Raw genomic sequence first — 21,138 nt, 5'->3', positions numbered from 1 at the left:
TCTTTACTTGGAAGCAACAAGCACAATGAACCTTGTAAGAAAAAACACTCTTCCAAATAAAATGAAGAGGGGATAACAAGCAGGGAGTGCAAGAAAGCACTACATTTTATTTTATGTCACTACTTTGTAGTGCATCTTTCTGTCAGGGAGATGGAAAGAAATGGTGAATTAAAACAATGAAAAGGAGCCAGATTTGAGGGATATTACAAATGGGTGACTATACATCACTGGCCAGTCAGAAAACCAGTTTCACCCCATTTTAAGCTGCAGAAGTCGCTGAGCTGTTTGTCAGTAACTAAGCAGCACAAACTGGAGCTCAGCCAATGATTTGACAGACAGACTGGTAAACCAAGTGTCATTCTTGTCATCTCTGAAAAGTGACCAAGAGGCCTGATGTATTCTACACTCCATGGAGTTGGACCTTCCTTAATGTCATGACTTTGCACCCATTTTTTTCTCTTTATCTCCCCGAAGTCAAAATATGATCTGTTTTCTCTTTGAGAGTCCAAGATGGAGGACTCAAAACATATTTCCCCTGGTATATCTTGGGGTATGTCCTTGACCCTTCACTTGGCTGCAGTAACTGGAGCATGAGAAGCATGCTTCACAAGCAAGAGGGATGCTGTGCCTCCTGCAGCAGTCAGAGGCATATAGCTTCAGTGCTGCAGACCCTGTCTTGGTGCACCAGATATATATTCTCTGGCTGCTCCCAGAGAATAAACCTCTGCAGGGAGCCATAAAACTTTCTGAAAAGGGACAGTCCTACTTTTCTGTCTTTTGCATGTTCTGTGTGTGCGCCAAATAAATAAATAAATAAAGGATGTGTCCTAAACCAGGACTACATCAAGCCATTAATCTAAAGAAGCAGTCTTAAGTACACAATTAAGTACAATTGTGGAGAAATGACATTGCACTTGCATAGAAATCACACCATATTCTGACAGCTCTGCTTTGCAGAATAGCACTAAATGCCACAAGTCTCTGTTCAAAAGGGCCTTCCCTTTGCTGAGAAAAACAGGTCTGACTCCATAGGTCACTATATGGTAACACTGCACACCACCCTCAATAGTTTCTGAGAAGGGCCTACACACTCTGTTTCAGAAATATTCCAGGAATCAAAAAATTACACTTGCAAACTATTTAGGCCTCATGAGTTATAAAGTTTGTTTAAGTCAGGGGTTTTTTTCAGGAGATCATGCAATTGCATCTGTTTAATACAGCTGAGGATCTCAGGCAGCGTTCCAATAAATACCTAAAAGGCCAGATGCTCTAGAAAATGCAAATATCTAAATGTATGAATAGACTGATAGAGGGAATTTCAAAGATCTAAGTAATTATTTCTGAGTATGGGACAGTAGGTACCTTAATGCCTCTTAAAAACCCACTGAAACCTAGCAGGTGCTAATATGCTTGTGCAGATCTGGCCTTTAAAGAATAAGTGCTTCCTTGAACAACAGTGACCTAAGCATTTAGGGTGCATAGTCCTTTTGATCAGCATGAGCTTCCAAAGTCAATTTGTCATTTCTGAAAGTGCAACTTTTGCACCTAGTCTTACAAGCCCTAAATATTCAGCTGAAGTTGCCAGCAAAAAAACAAAACAAAAAACCCCAACCCAACCCAAACAAAAAACCCCAACAACGACAAAAAGCCCCAAACCAAACTCCAAAATCCTGACTTCAGATCCAAAGAAGCTGTCAGGGTTCATTGAACTAAATCTCAATACGTGCAAAAATGCTGGAGTCCCATCACAGCACTTTGATTTTATCTGCATTCTGCTGGAGGAAATTCAGTTGCATTTAAAGTTTTATGTCCAGCAAACAAGCCTCAAATGCAGAGACAGCAGAATCAATATCCAGTTTAAGTGAAATATAAATCTGGGTTTCATCAGCATAATAGCAAAAGCCAAGCCCTATACTTATGAATAACTTGTCTCACAGGCAAGATATAAATTGTCAACAATGGAGGGGCTCAGAATATGTCCCAGAGGACTGCTGCAAGTGACACAAGCAGAAGACAAACACGTGCCTGCAAAAACCTCTCATGGTGAAATAAATGGCCACCAGTGATAAAAAACGAAAATGATTTAGGGTCCCAGTCAACAGCTCAGCCGGGCTATGGAGTAGAACTGAGATAAAAAGCAAAGTCTTGAATACAGTGTGGTAAACCACAGGAATCTGGTCAATAGGCTTTCTTTGTTATCTGTCACCGATAGACCATTAAAAATTTTGGCTAAGGAAACTCTCTGTAGTATCAACTTCTCAAAAAACAGGTTCTGACTGAGATAACTGAAAGCTGGTATAACTGAGAACATCCAACAGCCAATGTCTACAACTTCCGATTTGGGAAGTTCTTCTTTACCTAAGAAAGATTCCTAACTAATAAGTAGGGCTTGGGTCTGCTACAATGCTTGCTATCTACTCAGCCCCATCTGCACTTGAATTCATATTCCTCATAGAACCTGTCCAAAGTAGCAAGGAGACCTGGTCTAACAATAGTTCTGCTATGAGGAAACTACAGTAAATGGAGAGCAGACTTCACGCTGTTGTGGCCAACAGATGGGCCCTACACAGGCATTAAAGGAAAGCTGGAAGAAGGAAATGGAAATTTTTGTACATGGTAGGATTTAAAACACAAACAGTTCACCCTAAAGCATGCTGTTCCCAGGAAAAGTTTAACAGCTCTCATCACAAGAGAAGTGACAACTGGAAAACATACTCTCATATATGTAAAGTGCAATAAATTTTCAGGCTTTGAGTAATTATAATTTTTGCTTTGGAAAGTATTATAGTAGCATCTCCTGTACTGCTAGGTTCAAGAAGATGCCATGAAGTAACTGAAGGAAATCAAGTAACATGGACTTGCCATCAGCAATAAGAAGCAGTCAGCTCACAGAAGGACATCATTTCCTTCAGCACAAATCTAACAAACAGACTTGTGCAAAGCATTTGACACTGTCCCACACAACATCCTTGTCTCTAAATTGGAGAGACATGGATTTGATGGGTGGACCACTCGGTGGATCAGGAATTGGCTGGATGGTCGCACTCAAGGAGTTGTGGTCAACTGCTTGATGTCCAAGTGGAGAGCAGTGACGAGTGGTGTTCCTCAGGGGTTGGTATTGGGACCAGTGCTGTTTAACATCTTTGTAGGTGACATGGACAATGGGATTGAGTGCACCCTCAGCAGGTTTATCAACAATACCAAGCTGTGTGGTGCGGTCAACACACTGGAGGGAAAGGATGCCATCCAGAGGGACCTTGACAGGCTTGAGAGGTGGGCCCGTGTGAACCTCATGAAGTTCAACAAGGCCAAGTGCAAGGCCCTGCACATGGGTCAGGGCAATCCCAAGCACAAATACAGGCTGGGTGATGAGTGGATTGAGAGCAGCCCTGTAGAGAAGGACTTGGTGGGGGTGGTTGACGAGAAGCTCAACATGACCCAGCAATGTGCACTTGCAGCCCAGAAAGCCAGCCGCTTTCTGGGCTGCATCAGAAGAAGCATGACCAGCAGGTCAAGGGAGGTGATTCTCCCCCTTTGCTCTCGTGAGACTCCACCTGGAGTACTGCGTTCAGCTCTGGGGCCCCCATCATAAGAAGGACATGGACCTGTTGGAGAGAGTCCAGAGGAGGGTCACAAAGATGATCAGAGGGCTGGAGCACCTCTCCTATGAAGACAGGCTGACAGAGTTGGGGTTGTTCAGCCTGGAGAAGAGAAGGCTCCAGCAAGATCCTATAGCAGCCTTCCAGTACCTAAAGGGGGCCTACAAGAAAGCCAGAGAGGGACATTTTTTTCAAGGTCATGTAGTGATAGGACAAGGAGTAATGGCTTTAAACTGAAAAAGGGTAGATTCAGATTAGATATAAAGAAGAAATTCTTCACTATGAGAGTGGTGAGCCACTGGAACATGTTGCCCTGAGAGGCTGTGGATGCCCCATCCCTGGAAGTGTTCGAGGCCAGGTTGGATGGAGCTTTGAGCAACCTGGTCTAGTGGAAGGTGACCCTGTCCATGGCAGGGGGGTTGGAACTAGATGATCTTTAAGGTCCCTTCCAACCCAAACAATTCTGTGATTCTATGATGATTCTACACTTTTCACACTGGCTGTTAATTTACAGACATGCTGCCAATCCAGAAACGTCTAAAGGAAAAAAAGAGGTTTGTGATTGTCAAGCAGAGAAGAAAGGCTTTGTGAATACTGCACTTTTCTACTACCATCCTAGGCTCTCTTTTCAATAGTTTTATAATTTTCCCTTCAGAATCCTTTTCTTAGCCAAATTAGAGTTGCTGGAACTGATATATGAAGAAAGCCACCACACTCCTCCCTCCAGGCCCCGGGACTCTGACAGTAATGGAGCAAGAGGCAAGGGACACAAGTTGAAACAAGGGAATTAGATGCAAAGAAAAGTAGGAGGTATGTAGTCAGAAACTGGAACAGGGTGCCCACACAGGGTATACAATCTCCATCCTTGGAGATGCAAGGATGGAGAACTTGATCCAAAACTCAACTGGACACAGCCCTGAGCAGCCTGCTCTATCTGGACCTGCTTCAAGCAGGGAGTTAGGCTAGATGCCTTCTGGATGTCCCTTCCAACCTACATGACTTCGTGAGTCTATGACACATGTACATATAGCAGCTGGATAGACTAATGTGATAAAGCAACTTTTTAGATTTAATTCTTCATGGTTTCTGGCTGCCTAAAAGAATACAACAGTAGCAGTGGACCAGAGCTACCAAAGAACCTGATCTGTAAAGTGCACTCTCATCAAATTTGCAGGTGACACTAGACTGGAGGGGACCAGCTGATATGTTGAAAGGCAGGTCTGCCATTCAGAAGGGCCTAGAGGAATGTGTCATCAGGAGCTTTATGAATTTCAGCAAAACAAATGCGAAGTCTTGCTCCTGGGAAGGAATAACTCCTTGCAGCATTACAGGGTAGGGACTGACCAGTTAGAGAGCACCTCTGCTGGAAGGGACCTAAAGGCCTTAGGAGATAGAAAGCTGGACATGAGCCAGCAGTGTAATCTGGCAGCATCTTGAGCTGTTTAACAGGAGCATAGCCAGACAATTAAAGGAAGTGATTACATGCCTTTACTTAGCATTTGTTCTGTTTGGGCCCCCGAATACAAGAAAGATATTGATAAATTGGAGCGAGTTCAGCGGAGGCCACCAAGGTAATCAGGGGGTTGGAGAACTTGGCCTATGAGGAGCAGCTGTGGGACTGGGGCTTGTTCAGTCTGGAGAAGAGATGGCTTTGGAGGGACTTGATTGCAGTCCCCCAGCACCTACCCACAGGCTAACAAGAAGATGGGTCCAGGTTCCTCACAATGGTAAGTGGTGGGAGGGGACAAGAGAAAACAGGTATAAGTTCAAGCAAAAGAGGTTCAGACTGAACATAAAAAAAACCTTTTTCACAATGAGGACAGTCCAGCAGTGGAGCAGACTGCCCCGAGAGGTTACACAGTCTCCCTCCCTGGAGGTTTTCAAGATGCCCTACATTATCACTACTACTGTATGACAAAAAAATGATGCTAAAACTTGTAACTTTGACATAGAAAACAATTACAAGTGAAAGAATGGCAGAACTGGTCTTCTTGCTTTATCTTAGCTTCACGAGACAAACAATAGTAAAAATACCTATGTGCATAAGACATAACACCAATCATCAACAGTAAATTCACTTTTGAATCACCCATGAAAACTGCTTGTGATCCTAACATCTACTTTAAAGAGAAAACAAACCCAGTCCCTTTTGATGTAAACTACTTTAAGATCATAAAGTAAAAATTAATTTATAATGGAGGAGGGTGGAAAAAGAAAGAAAACCTAATGAAATGAAGCTGCCTTTTAAAAACTAGAATTTCACACTACTCAACATTAGAGCCTTGCAAAAGCTCTGGAGGGGACACAAGCACTTAACATACAAGAAACACAGGCACTTACGATTAAGCTAAAGAAAAATGAATGCTGAATGAATCTATTGCTTGTGCAAAATTATTTTCAGCTTCTCAACTATTCATAATACATTAACAATAATCATTCAGGTATCACAATATATTACCATTAGCAATGAGATGTGTATGGTCATTGTAAGTGTAAAGTAAGGTTCTCAAAGTGTACTGAAATTGTAATCAGAGCTGCGAAATGGCTTCAGTGCCCACCTGATATTCATATGCTGTGTAAGGCAGCAACTTGTCGTCTTTGAAGGAGGTTGAAGAACCATTGTAAACAAGTGCGAGGTCTAAATTTACGTGGGCTTGAGTTGTTCGCCTTCTGTAAAGTTCATAGTATAAAATCTTCCCATTTGGCTGCTGTGGGCCAGTCCACAGGATGGAAGAAGTCGACTGGAAGCCCCCGGCTGTTGTCTGTATTTCTATGAGAGGGGCGGGCTGCACTGCTGGGGGTGCCTCCAGCGTCTGTACTGATGCCCACTCACTGGAGGCACAACCCAGATCTGTGCAAGCTTGGAGCTGTACTTCATACCTTTGGGAACACAAATCGGCAATGAAGTGATTAAAACACTGCAAATACAAATATAGACTGTGCATAAAATCTGGGGGATTTCTTAATTTCTCTTGGTCTATAGCATTTTTAATAAGAAAATAATTTGGTTTTTTACACGTGCTGTGCCTCGTGTAGCAAAAAGGAAGAATGCTGTGTTCTGGGTTTTCATTTGGTTTTGGTTGGTTTTTTTTTCAGAGCAGAGTTAACATCTGCAGGAGTCAAGTGATCAAAATCATTTTGATTTTGATGATATGAATCAAAATGATGATTCATTGTAGGAGACGATTTGGATATCATTTGAGAGCTATAGAGCTTCACTCCCTTACTCTTTTCTCTTTGGATTTAGATTAGTTATATGTAAATAGTAGACAGACTTATCAACCATGTAACACACACAAATTATGCCTACACAAATATATATGGAAAAGTCAGGTAAATAAGCGAGAATTAGTGGGGAAGATATTACTTCCTTATCAAGCGTGCTCCTTCTGTGGCAGAGTCTGGTACCCTCTCTTAAGTTTTCGCTTTCACTTAAACACAAGGCACTTGTTTTCAACTCAAGGGTGCGAGCATGTTTCTGGTGTGACTCCATTAATCTTAGGTCAGCTGCCCTGTGAACAGGCTAGCTAACAGGTCTTTGGTCTCCCCACCCCAAACTTTGTCAACTAAAGCCCTATTTATTCTTGGATACAGACATCTTGCAAAAGATACACAAGTACAAGATTGCAGGTTTTGGAGTCTATAGCAGAGTGCTTAATTACGCCTTGTATTAATTACAACCTAAGTCAACCCTATGCTCTTCATCAAGATGATATATATCTGGTGTTAGTATAAACCTGGTTTTATCATGTGCTTTTTAAGAAACAAAACCCCATGGGTCTGACTGTCTGTTTAAACAAGATGGTTGAGCTCTCTGCCAGCCCACTGAACCACCTTGCAGCATTTATTCAAGAAATTAGGTCTTCCAGACTTACCTACTGTAGGGGTGTAGCTCTGCCACTATGTATGACCGTCTCAGAAAGGAAACATGAGATGCATCAAAGTCAAAAGTTTTCTTTCCTGTTTCAGCAGGCTTGTGGATTGAGATTGTGTAATTTCTAATGTCACCATTTACTTTGATAGGAGGATCCCAGGCCACCAAAATCTCCTTTGAGGACCATGCCTGCAACCTCGGAGGCAACATCCCAGATGGAGCAGAGGGGTTGGTTTTTATTTGAGCTGATGGGCTGGTCACACTCCCTAGACTGTTATTTGCGGTGACAGTGTAGCTGTACTCCATGCCTGGCATTAGGGTGAAATCAAGATACCGAGTTTCTAGACCCGAGTAAACAAGTACACCATCCCTTCTTAGCTCGTAGCTTGTGATTTTACCATTGGGATTAGCTGGAAGTTTCCACGTGATTTCAATTGACTCCGAGCCCATGACAAGCAGCCTGGGAGCTTCCATATTTAATGGTGGAGCCTCCATGGTCATCACTGACTGTGATATGCTAGATGTGCAGCCCCCCGCAGTACAGGCAACCAATGCAAAATCATACTGCGTGTAAGGCTGTAGATTAGAAACTAACATTTGCAAACTTTTGCCAGGATAATACTCTTCATTGTTTAATTTCAATATGTACTTGGTGATATCTCCATTTTGTATTTGGGGAGGTGCCCAAGATGCATTAATCTGAGTGGCACTGACAGCCTGCAGAGATGGTGGGTCCACCAAAGCAGGAGCTGCTTCCAGCGTCCGTATTGTAGCTGGTTCACTGGTAGAGCAGCCTCCCATTGTGCAAGCAACTATCGCATAACTGTACATTGAATAGGGCAGTAAGTCTTCATCTGTGTAGTTGAAAGTAGCAGCGTCGAAGCTGAAAGGATAGAGAACATCATTCTTCAGCAGCCTGTATGACTGAAGAATACCATTGGGCTGTGCTGGGGAGGCCCATGAGATGAGCACTTTACGGGGGTTAACTGATACCAAAGATAACCTGGGGACAGCGAGACCTTTTGGGGCAGTTTGACTAGTCTTTGCCACTGTCCAGGAGCTGTCGATGTAGCCTGCTGCATTCCAGGTGCGTATTTTATATTCATACCTTGTCCATGGCTGTAAACCTTTATCATTATATATGAATGTATTACTTTCAGTGTTATATTCTGTGAAAACAATTTTCTCATCTTCTGTTGTTGCTCTGTACCCCGCAGCATTTTCTTTTGCGCATCTGTGAATAACTTCATAGCGAATTATTTTTCCATTTGGATTAATTGGCTGCAACCAGCTTAGTTCAACATTGGTAGCATTCACTGCCTGGATTACAGGTGCCATCTGAGACACTGGGGGTGCTTCATCTGTTTGGACTGGCTGGGGTGGAGAACGCGTGCAGCCTGCTGCATTGCAAGCCTCCAGTACAAGGGTATAGAGAGTGTACGGCTCAAGGCGCCTGAAGAGGAACTGGCGAGATAAACCACTGTACTCCAGGTTGTCATCGCTGAAAATATTGTAGGTCTGGTGAATAAAGAAAGAAAGGGGAAAAAAAAAAAAAAGGCAGGGAGGGAACAAAGAACAGAAGCCAAGATAAAAGGAAAATAAAATATATAAATCAACAATTTTTGTCAATAACTAGTAGATGAGACACCTTAATCTTTGCAATAGGGTAAGGACTATTAACCAATGATTCAGAAACTTCCTTACTAGTAACAATCAGCACACAAATGGATCACTGATAGAAGAGGAATGTTTTGATCCAATTTTCATGGTGGTTTTTTTGGGGGGTTTTTTTTTGGATGCAGTAATAAATCACTTAGTGATAGTTTTCATATTATATTTGTTTGTTATCAAGTTTCATTGCGGGGCTCCACGGGCTAGCACAAAGCTTCTTGCAGGCTAACTCTAAAGAAAATCACTTAAGAAAAAACTCCAAATAAACTCCTCCAGTTGCAAACCTTGCAGTTAAAGGTTTACAGTCAGTTGAGATTACTGAGCTAAAAGAAGTCCCAAATGTCAGAACAACATTCTGTCAAACCCAGGTTTTATAGAAACACATTTTGGCAATGTCTAATGTACGCCAAGTAACATTATGAGCTTTCATGCATAGCTTTCTATACATTAAATGAACAATTTGGTTCACTGTAGATGAACATTTAGAGTCATGGGGTAACACAGGAATGTTAATACTAATTTTAATATAACCACAAGCAACAGTGCTCACAGAGTGCCTTGTGCTTACATAGGACTTCTGACTTATTTTAAAGTATAATGTATTTGATCGAGTCCTTTCCAGTAAAAATATTTTAATTAGATATGCAGCATTTCCCTTCTCTTTTTTGATCAAGTGAAGTGTCAAGATGAAGATTACCTTAATCATGCCATTGGGTTGGGAGGGCTCTGACCATTTTAGCAGCAGAGCCCTGCCATTTTCTTTCTTTTCCACAGTGAAGTTGCTCAGGCCACTGGGTGAAGCTTCCAATGTGCGCACAGATGTCCAGGGGCTTGAAACCTGCCCGGCATTGTTTACAGCTATGACATGAATATGATACGTTGTGAAAGGTTTCAATCCAAATAAATGAGCCTGATGCTGTGTTCCCTAAAGGAAGAATACAGATGTTTGAGTTAGTTAAAAAAGTAATCAGTATCTATGGTTTATGTCACTTGGAAAATGAGGGCTCAGCTCTGTGTCTCTTCTGATCGCTTTGCAGATACCCTATCTGGTTACCAGGATTTTTTAGTGGGTTTCCATAGCTGAACCTCAAAAAGAAACTCTTAGGCTTTTAAAAAATATCTATCATTATGGTAGAGCCTTTGGAGCCGACTCCTGGGGAGTCCTGCACAGTCCAAATCTCAGCTAGCAAACAACTTACAGTTCATTCAGCACGTGTCTGAGCTTTGCTCAGTGGGGATGAGAGTGCCTGGTACTCTGAAGGATTCAAGCACATGTTAAAACCTGCGGTATATGAGTGATGCCTGCCTCTACAGAATCCTTACACATCTTGTGTGTAGACGTGATGTTTGATAGGCATGCTGTCCTGTTCTAGCTACTTAGAGCTTTGTAATCTGGATAGAAAACAGTGTTTCCAAGAGCACAGTTTCATTTCCTTACTGAAAATAAAGCCCTTCTTAAAAGCAAAGGGGTGGAGGGGAAGAGAGAGAGAGGGAGGGAGGGAATAAACTGGTGTCTATGTTCCTGCTTTGTAAAGATGTCGCTTGAGATAAATCCACAAGGTAAGGCGATTGTGGGGCAACCCGTTGCCTTACAAGAACCCTCCCTGGTTCTCCAGGTTGGGGGAAGCAGCCATACTGCTGATGGGGCCACAGGCAAGCGGGCCAAGACCCTCCCTGGCGCCAGACCCTCGCCTCGCGCCGGTGGAGAGAGGCTAGCAGGAGCACGGCTGTTTGTGAATCCCACTGGGCTCTGCCAGGGCTGGAAGGGCCAGGGCTGACCTGCCACCACGCCAGACCACAGCCCAGTGCAGGGGCACGCCAGGGGATGCAGACCGAGGGACATCAGCCGTGGCCAGAAGGGGCCAGCGGCATCGCTGCTCATGGCTTTATCCAGCTTACCCCAAACAGCATCTGGCACGGACCTGAAGCCGCCTGGATAGGAGGCAAAGCAAGCCTCAGCACAAATTCAGATCGAGGCGGGAAGGCGATACAGCCGTGGTATTAGTTTGAACAGCCACAAAAGATACAGTGGCTAACAAAGAACAGGAGTAACGTGCTTCAGTAGGAGACTGTTCAGATTTGTCTCATCAGAGGAGCGAGCAAAAAAGGAATTCAGCTGATCACCAATATATTTAATCTCATTTTTAGTTGTGCTTTTGCATTAATGGTATACATCTCAAGAAGACTGCAGGAATTCAGTTTCCTTCCCGTGGCAGAAACAGCTGAAGTCAATTTCCCTGTTTCAGTAAGTCATATTAAGTTGTTAAATGCTAACACTTCCAATTGTTTAATATTTAAACATTTGTTAAGCTATCAGACTCAGAAACAAATTTTAAAGAAATATTAATTTCTTTTTTTAAATATTAAAAGTTAGATTATAAATATTTAAATAGTTATTTCCTCACAACAATGAGTTAGTCTTTTAGATAAATATAGCACAGCATTTGAATGACCATTATGAATATTAAATCTGAAGATGCCACAAGTACAGATTATAAACATACTTTTCTGATAAATGATTCCTTTTTCTGTTAAACAGGGCAAACACTAGCAAGATTAATAATGCAAAAAAGTATAATTCTTTGTTAGGAATTCCCAGTCATCACTGCCAAAAAAGCATAAGCTCAAATGCAAATAGCAATCACCTCGAACAGATTATATATAAAAAAGCTCTGGCTGCTGTGGGACATTTAGAGATATCTTTTGTCATAAGAAACATGGAAAGCATGTGGGCTATAAAGCAAAAACATATGTATATTGTCAATTGCAGCACCTGTTCAATTACAGTTTATTTCAGTATGGAGAATTTAGTTCAGCCCCTAGATGGCAATACTATCAAACACTTTTTGTAACATGAGTACTTAATGATTAACAACGTGCGTTCAGTCATCCAACATACTCAAGGCAGCCATTAAAAAAATAACAAAACTGATTTCATTATAGATTCTTTTAATAAACATTTATGGCTTAGATCCTTGAAAGTGGAAGCGTTCAAACTGCCATAGCCAAAAAACCTATACAGCCGAATGCAAAATTATGAACTGCAGGTTAAAGAACAGAGCTCAAATTGAAGTTCATGCGTAGCATAAAAATCTGGCATCAGAAATTGCGTTGGCACAAAACGTGATTAAAATTAGCTTTACAATTGGATGTAGTCTTTATTAATAGTTTTTATGAGGACAGTTATCTATTAGGTTTTCAAAACAGAACTTTTAAAAGCCTAAAATTTACATTCCATGGTTCGGGGATGGGAAGAAGGCAGCACACAACATTAAATTACTGCCCCTGAACTGCTACACAGAGGCTCTCCGAAGGTACAAACACATTATTACAAACATCATACAAAAAGCAATGGCTCTGCTTTCTAATCAGCTGCATTATCAGAGTGGGCTTCTGTGACAGCAATGCTACAAAACACTCGATTTCTTCTTTTAAACAGAAAACCGGCATATTTTTCATCACCCTCTACCATTTTGCCACTAAACCCAAGATTTAATTATTTACAATCCTCACCACACTTTGAAATGAAACAAGGATGGAGGGATTTCCTTGCCTGCAGTTCATCATGTTCTCTGGAGACTGCTAAACCATTCCTTCCAGGGATGACTTTTATCCCTGGCTCCTACAGATACTTCTTGAAGAGCAAACGGTTTACATGTATTTTTGTTTTGTTTGGTTTGAAGTAAGCTCAGGGGACGTACTCCCAGAATACAGAGCCACGTTTTCTCCCCCTGCACTGCTGCCATTGCCATTTGTGAATTTGCTCAGCTCGAAGGCTGATGCTGAAAAGAGGATGGATGGCAGTCTCAGTGATTCATTTTAAGAATTACTTTATGTCCTCCCATGACATTTTCATCCTAGAAATACTGTCCTGCTGGAATGGTCAAATATAAATAGCAAAATACACCTTGCAAAGGATAGCACTGTAACCTTTGGCTTCAGCGGACAACGACACAGCATTAAACAGGTGCAGGATCGAAATCATTGCCTGGAATATTCTTCCAGTCTTTGTCTGCAAAGCCATGAGCTCATATATCCCATGTTTACACACTGCTAACAGTCCAGATTTCATTCACCATTAAAAGAAAACCAACAAAATAAAATTTTAATGCAAACATTAAGATGTTCGTAGACTGACTGACCATGAAATCCAATGGACTACAAGCCCATGCCCTCTTTTCTCTGCCTCCTACTGCGAAGCATTCTCACTCATTCAGTCATTAAATTAAGAATAATCCAGCAAACATTTAAGTGTGCGCACTCTTGCATTCCTCCTATAAGGCCCGTCCTTTCAATGTAAACACTACGGAAACGGACACCTGAGGCAAGCTGTGACGAGCCGCCGTGATCCGATCCCCACATTGCAGCCCAGAGCCCAGCCTTTGACACGGCCCTTGCTTTTGGCAGCCCGGTCCCCTTCCCTTGCGCAGTGCTGGCAGCACCACCGCTGCTCCAGGCAGGACGGTACCTTTGGCTTTGCTGTGTAAAATGCTTCACGCGCTGGCAGTGGCAGCACAAGCTGTTAACAGCAACAAATAAATACGCTCCGCGGCTAATTCCACTCTTCTAGCTGTAAATTAGGATAAAAGTTATTTAAAATAAAACCTTGTTTTAACACATTTTTCAAAACATAAAATGAGAGAACATGAATCATGAATAATGTATCCGACAAGATTTGCTTCAGATTGCCTTTTTTGTTTGTTTATTTTTTAATTCATGAGCACAGAAGTCACTTAAAGTCTGGAAACAAATTAGCATAGTCTTTCATGCCGCTCAAAGGCAGCGGCATCCATAATGCAAGGTGCCTGCCTTCCTTGCTACCTCTCGGTGCTCCTCCCGGGCATGGGCAAGGCTGCGCAGCCTTCAAGGGTCTGATGATTTTACACTGCCTACTGTGATTGCTTTTGACTACTTGAAGTGCCCCTAAGGTGGCAACAGGGTCAAGAGGTCTTTGTAGGTTGAAAATGATCAAAAATTAGCATTGATCTGTAGCTGTCAATAATACTCTGCGCGGGTGGACTCCCTGCACAAATGTTTAAACTGCATACAACTACACAACGTAGTCATCTTTGAGTCTATCGATCTGATGAAGCAGCACTTTCCAGTGGTGTCACTCTGGGCTTTTCCTCTCTTTTCAAGGCAGGCCAGCTTACCCAGTTGCCCAGGTCTCAGGGCATGAGTTCAAAACATGACAGATAGAGACATCAGAAGACGTCTGAACGTCTGAAGAGCTGCCCAACAGGCAGCTTGAGTATGTGTCCCTTCTTCAGGGGTAATCATCAAAACTCACCAAGTCATCACCAGTCACATTAAGGTTAGGCTCTTGTTTCTTCTCTCTCCCTATCTTCTCTTTGTACAGTAATCCCCATTTGGCAGACATCTTTGATACTGATTAAAAAGCTAGCTCATTCTTTCTGTAAGTCTCTAACTAAACCCAGTGCCATCAGACACTGCCCCACTGGTAATGGTAGCAGTGGTACAGGGACCCAAACCTCTTCTTTTGTAACCCGCAGACATAAATGATGGGAAGGTAATTCAGTATGACACTCCCTTGCCTACAAAGGCAGAGATGCTGAACTCTCCCTAGACAAGGGAGGAGAAAGCTATGATCTCCTAGCAGTCAGGATGTTAATCTGACCATCTTCCGAAGCCAATTTTCAAATTCTCCATCAAGGAAGTCAAACAGATTCCTCCACAAGTGACAGAAGTGACGAGGAATGCTTGGGGTTTTACTAGAGATACTCAGTTTATCCTCACCTTTGTCATTATCCTCTTATCCAGTTCCCCATCTAATCCAGATTCTCTGCTGTTTTCTGCAAAGCACTGGGACCGCTTCCACCTTGACTTGGATGTTCACTCTTATTTCCCAGCCTATTTCTTAGCCCATGCCTTCACTCTAAAAATTGCACTGGGTTCATATTCATATGCAATCCCTAACTTGTCCTTTGGGTTGCCTTCCTTCTCAGGCTTCCTTCTCATGCACAACTGTACCTTTTTAATTTAAAAAATCTACTCTATTCCTAAAGCCTTATGCTCCAATTCACAAGGATATAACTTACAGATACACAAGTAATCTATGAGTCCCTTCCTGTAGCAGTGTGGACTGGAATATAAATTCCCGTGGTAGTACTGAAAAATCTCAAAGGTTAGGCAAACAGAAGCCAAAGTGTTATTCATTTTTACCAGAAATTATCTTGCCTAGAGGTGACCAGAATTTCCATTTTTACCAGAAATGAATGTTGCACTATTTTCCTCCCAATTTGTTTAAAAAAAAATTTAAGATTCTTTCATGAATTTTTTTAGTAAATTTCACTCCTAAAATTTTATATTTTAAGAACTTTGCAATTCATTTCAGAATTTTAAAATTGCCTTTCAACACGTATTTTTCATTTTTAATCATCATTATATTATTTGATATTACCCAACAGGCATTCAATAGCAGTAACATGTACCACATTGGTGATAATTTTTATGGTATATGAAAAAACAATTACTATGAAAGAAAACTAAATAAACATTTAAATAAAAGTTTTAAGTTTGTAAAACCAGACATTTCCTTATTAAAACTAAAATAATTTTGAAACATTTTTGACCAGGGAATATTCTTCCAAATTGTCTTTCATTTTGATGAAAAGGCACTCTTCCTTTCCCAGCCCTGATGTGGATTGATGCAGTCTTTTCTTCCACTGTCGCTAGGAAGTGACATTGAGGAATTCATTATATTTGAGCTTGCTTTTTTTATAAATAAACTTATGAAAATTTATTTAAAAAATATTTTAGAATAGGTTCAAGTTATGATGTAAGGCACATAAAATGGCTTCTTTATTAAACATAAGCTTTGATTACATGATCATAAAATAGTCTTTCCTTGAGATTCCTGGCAAATTTAATGCTTTTTTTTTTTTTTTAAACTTTAAGAATGTTTTTGTAATTTATTTTTAAAACAAAAGGTAGTTTTGCCATCAGCATCAGAGAACACTAGCTGTCTATCATCTGTGACTCCATGTTCCCGGCCTTTCCTAACAGTACCACGCTAGCAGCTTTTTTTAAAATAAAAAAAAAACTAATTAGCAGACCCTGTTTCACTCAGCACATAACTGAATCATTTCTTATGAGAATAGTCCTACATGGGCTTGTGGACTATACCAGGGAGAAACGTTTAGAAACAGCAGTAATCTAAGTTTAAAATGTTCTGCAAATAACAACAATTAATACCTGATATAGAAATATTACATTGCAATTCATTTTCCTCCTTTCTGGCAGAGCACGTAAGGAACTGTGAATTGCGTGTAGCTGAATCTGTCTAGTGGAGTTGGTGCCTATTTTCACAGTAGACAGTTTTCTTTCCTGGCACACCTTGGGACCTGCTGCAGTCTCACCAGGCATCTGAATCCTCAGCTTTGACTTGAATGCATTGCACATTAAAATGAAATCAAGCACATTTAGCAGCTGCATTCAGTCACTGTATTGGCCTTTGTGTACCAGTACACTTTTAAACCACCAACAATGTTGCACTTTTCCTGGTAAAACCTTAAAAAAAACCCTCTTTGGACAAAGTCAACGCTTCAGTAGCCTTCTCCATGCTATTTCAGTAAGCTGTCCTCTCCTCTCCTCTTTTCTTCTCTTTTCTTTCATAATTATTTATTTAAAATTCATCAAACATCACTGACTGCCACCTTCTCAAAAATGTATTTGCATCTGTATTTGTCTAATTTGTACTAAGAAATATTGAAATCCAAAAAGAGATTTTTCTGCATGACTAAATAAATCACTTCATAAACCAAAATATCAATGACATGACATTCCACTATAGACACCATCTAGAGGACGATGTCAACATGTTTTCCTAACATTAATATTTTATCTCTAACAACACTCACAAGACCTACTGTATAATAAACCATAGTTTTGCACCTTCTTCCCCCTGCCCCCATTTTTCCACTTTAAACCATGTTTATTATTCCTCATTCTGAGAAAGTGATGGAGAAGGAAAGTAGAAGCTCTTTTTATAAACTAGATACCTGACGGACTGTTTTCCCCAAACTTTGGTTTTGGTCAGTTCAAATCTGACATCTTTATTTAACCTGAATGATACTTTTTGCTTTCAATAATCATTCTGGATATGAAGAATTAGACTAAATATCTCTTCAAAATAAGACAGGCAGAATCTGAAGCAAAAATTTTAATACTATTTCTTTGAGATACAAAAAAGCATGAGATAAAATACTTAAACCCCATGGAAAAATAATTATGTGTCACCCTCAGTAAAATGTACATGTATTTTATGTCCTGGTCCTTAGCTGAGTGGGGCATGCTTTGTGGAGGGGCTGATGGGAGTGAGAGAGGATAGAAAAGATATATCAGCAAAGACTTCATGGTATATGAAATCTAGCATCATATTAAAGCAATGTCAAACCCTATAGGATTGAGCTGGGAGTTTTTTGTGATGTTCCAAATTCACACATTATGTAATCTGGAATCTGCATAAACTCATCAAGGCATTGCAGAACTTCCAGTTCGTTGAGTCTGCCTTGGTCACAAGGGGAATGCGAATGAATGATCCTTGAGATGGAGCTTTATAATCTGGGAAGGAAACATGTCTTCAGGGAAGGTAAAAAGCTAGGAAAGGCAAGTACGCAAACTGGCTGGTGTTTATATCTCTACATTACAACTAGTGCACTCATACAGCTGAACTCAGGAATATGTTTAAAATAAGTACCACACATAGTGCTCCTGCTGAGCAGCAACTTTCCATCCACTATTCGTTAATATTTAGGAGTGGTGTTCCTCTCATGGATTTGTTCTATGGTTTTTGTAGGCATGGCAAAAGAAAGAAAACCCACTGCTGCTGTAAAACAGCAGCTAGAGCCTAAGGGCTCAAACCTGCAAATGGTAGGGGGTACATCCCTTAATATGGAGCATTAGGGGGTTAATGTTATATTTTTCCTAATGCCATAAACCGTATTTTCCATTTGATATATTGGCTGTTGGCCAGAATGAAGTTAGATGCTTTTGTCAGAACAAACAAAATCTGGACTGCCACATTGGTGCAGTCAGTGTTGTCTTAATCTTTTTTTTTTTTTTCTGGTAATGCCCAGAGTGGCAGGTGTTTTGCAGAAGGGCTTTTGTAATTTTAAACCAATGTAATAAAACCATGGATGGTTTTGTTATCCATAAAAATGGATAATTTAGGTACCTGAACTTCTCAACTCAAGGTATCTTGTGGCAATCAGTTTTGTTTTGGTGTAGAAAGAACATGCCCTTGTCATTATCAAATCTTTTGGCTTTTGGTTTCATTTGAAGTTTCGTTTTTCAAGCATTCACATTGCTCCTCTATGACATTTGTGACTACATATATCTGTGCCATAAGCCACCTTCTTCATCTCCTTTCAAATTATGTCGTATATGATATTGTGAAGAAAAGTGGCTCTGAACACCCTAAAACTTCTCCCATCTGATCTCAGAATGACCTGGGCATGGTATCCGAAGGCTTCTATTTTCTGTAAAATTTGAAAAAGACAGTTTGGCTGTGGTTTTGGTGAAAGGAAAACCGAGAGGGGAAACCCCTTATTTTTCCCCTATGAATGCAATTATTTTCAATTTCTGCCTTTGCATAGCTCAACAGCCATAATGGAGCAAAAGAAATGTAAAGAGAAAAAAAAGTTTGAAGAAAATCTTTAAGGGGACTTGTACAAGGACAATCTGAATCTTAACATAGATTGCAGGTGAACTCCCACATCAGTTTCCTTGAAAATGCCACTGAATGTCAGTTGTGCTCCATAAAATTAAGACTTTGCAGTTATATATGACTTTTCGTCATAGGATCTCACATCATGTTACAAACATTAATTAATTAAGTCTCAGGATATCCCCCTGTGTTACTGTGTGCAGCTTCAAGAAGCTATCATTATTGTTTTAGATCCCATTTTACACAGGTACGATAGATGTGTCATATTATTGTTAAATGCAAGCTTACTTTATTCCCTTTTCTCTATCGTTCTGAGTCCTTGTCTCTCTCACCCAACATGCAAAAAAGAGCAGTTCTAACTGCTGCTAAGTAGAGGAAGATAACACAGCCTCAAGGCAATTCACAGCTTTAAATCCCTGCTTTCTGCCAACACAATGGAAAATAAAAGCAACTTTTTAAAGGAGACTAAAAGGTTTTTACTTCCTACTGTTTTATTCTTTTTTCTCTGCCCTGTACTGAACAGTCCTAGCTTTTCATTCAAACTTTGCCTGCTATGTATGTAATCACTTCTGAGAGATATTAAAAGGTAAGCATAAACAATTTACTTGGAGCTACATTATAAAGGCCAGAGTTTAGTCTTAACATATGGCTGAACTTAAAATGTCACCTTCAAAACGAAGTGGGTATTTTAAAAAATGGTGGGCCCAAACGTATACAAGCCCCCACCTTTTGAAAGGCCTTCCTTCACCAGGTTTTTCATTCCTTCCCTTAATGCTTCCTACATGAAAATGCCTGCTCTCCAAATAGAGACAGGCTGAAAGTAAAAGGAAGTGTGCAGGTAGCAGTTTGGGAAAGGCGCAGTCCAATTATGCCAATCCATGCCAGGAAAAAGATTTGCTCCGCACCTTTTTGTACAGAGCAGTCACTCTTAGCAGAAGGCCAGAAGCACACTGCTTCTGCAGGTAGGGATGCCCTCTCTCTCTTCTGTAGCTGGCGGAAAGTTCAGCCTACCATCTGAATATTAGCAGGGGATATTGATTAGACATAATGCTCTGGGGACATATTCCTCAGCAAAGCACAGCTTCCCATCAAAATACTGACCGGTTCAGCAGAGATCTGACACCTTCCTTCCAGAACTTGCGGGATGTTCCCCCAGGTTAGGAGCAGGGGGTTGCTAAAGGAGAGCCCTGCTGTCACTGCTCGTATAAGCTAGTGAAAAACCTCAAGTGGCCTGAAAAGCCTCTGTGTCACACGATAGTAAGAGGAACAAAAATCTTGTTTACCCATTGCAGCTGCTATGGACTGCACTGTTGATGAAAATAATGAGGTTCAATAAAGATTAAGTTAGATATCATTGTGTCCCTTAGCAGCTATGTCTTGCCATATGAAGGCTCAGAATCAACTCCACACCAAGCAAAGGGTTGAAAAGAAGACAAGAAGAAAGAGCGGTTATAGAGTTTGGTAGACTAACTGGAAGAGAAGCTGCTTGCAGGTTTAATGTCTTGAAACCAAGTGAACCCAGTGAATGGATGAACTTCCAGATCTTCCTAGGATCATACGGCTACAATTCCTTTCAGCTTAAGCCTCTTAAGGCACACTGTTGGGAAGAAACTCACCTTGACACAGCATATGAAGCTGTGTCTGCAGACTGCCCATTCCCATTTTCTATGCTGTCAGACCAACACTAAACTCATATACATATACAGAAAAGTAGACAGCTAAATCTGCTGCACTGTGAACAGGAAAAGCAGCTAGCTAGCTTCACTTTTAAACGTTAATGCATAAATAAAACAGAATCTTTAATCATGTCTATTCATGTGGTTACACATTCATTAGTTCTTTCTAGTGCGGCTTGGGCTTCTCAGTGCAAAACTCCTGCCAAAAGTGAAGAGAGTCTGAGCTGCCTGTGACTTGCACTAGCAAGATGCAGTAGTTAGGGAAGAGATGAAAGATGTAAATTCTGAAATATTACTGGAAAACCGAAGCATTACAAGTTTAGTTCAGATTCTCTATTTTCCTTGGATATTTAAGTTACTTGGGGAATTAAAATAGATCACTAAGTCAACAAGTATGTAGTTAAGCTTAGTACAAAACAAATTGTGCTGATTTCAGAATTGAAAATGTCTTTACAGCACATTATTGACTTCAGCATATTAACTTGTAAATCCACTAGTTTCACTGTCTCATCTATTGATTAGCTGCATGTATGCATGTTATAAATGAGCAATCCAAAAAGACATTACTACCATTTAGTCTTTTTGGGCCAGACTTATAAATGTATTCAAGTGCTCAAAGATGAAGATAGC

General features: G+C 40.8%; 1 protein-coding gene across 5 annotated transcripts in view; it reads right to left on the bottom strand.

Annotated features, from left to right (window-relative positions):
• USH2A (usherin) overlaps window positions 1-21,138 on the bottom strand; it is a 394,137-nt gene that overhangs the window by 19,903 nt on the left and 353,096 nt on the right. For all 5 annotated transcript variants that reach the window (XM_069800131.1, XM_069800130.1, XM_069800132.1 and 2 more), the window contains exons 62-64: window positions 9,842-10,069; window positions 7,475-8,991; window positions 6,158-6,479 (exon numbers count right to left, since the gene is read on the bottom strand). In XM_069800131.1, coding sequence (XP_069656232.1) covers window positions 6,158-6,479; window positions 7,475-8,991; window positions 9,842-10,069 — 2,067 coding nt within the window. The remainder of the gene's footprint in view (window positions 1-6,157; window positions 6,480-7,474; window positions 8,992-9,841; window positions 10,070-21,138) is intronic.

Source organism: Haliaeetus albicilla, chromosome 13, assembly GCF_947461875.1.
Source record: "Haliaeetus albicilla chromosome 13, bHalAlb1.1, whole genome shotgun sequence".
Lineage (NCBI taxonomy): Eukaryota > Metazoa > Chordata > Aves > Accipitriformes > Accipitridae > Haliaeetus > Haliaeetus albicilla.
The sequence above is the reverse complement of the archived record's forward strand: the minus strand, read 5'-3'. Positions and strand labels throughout refer to the sequence as shown.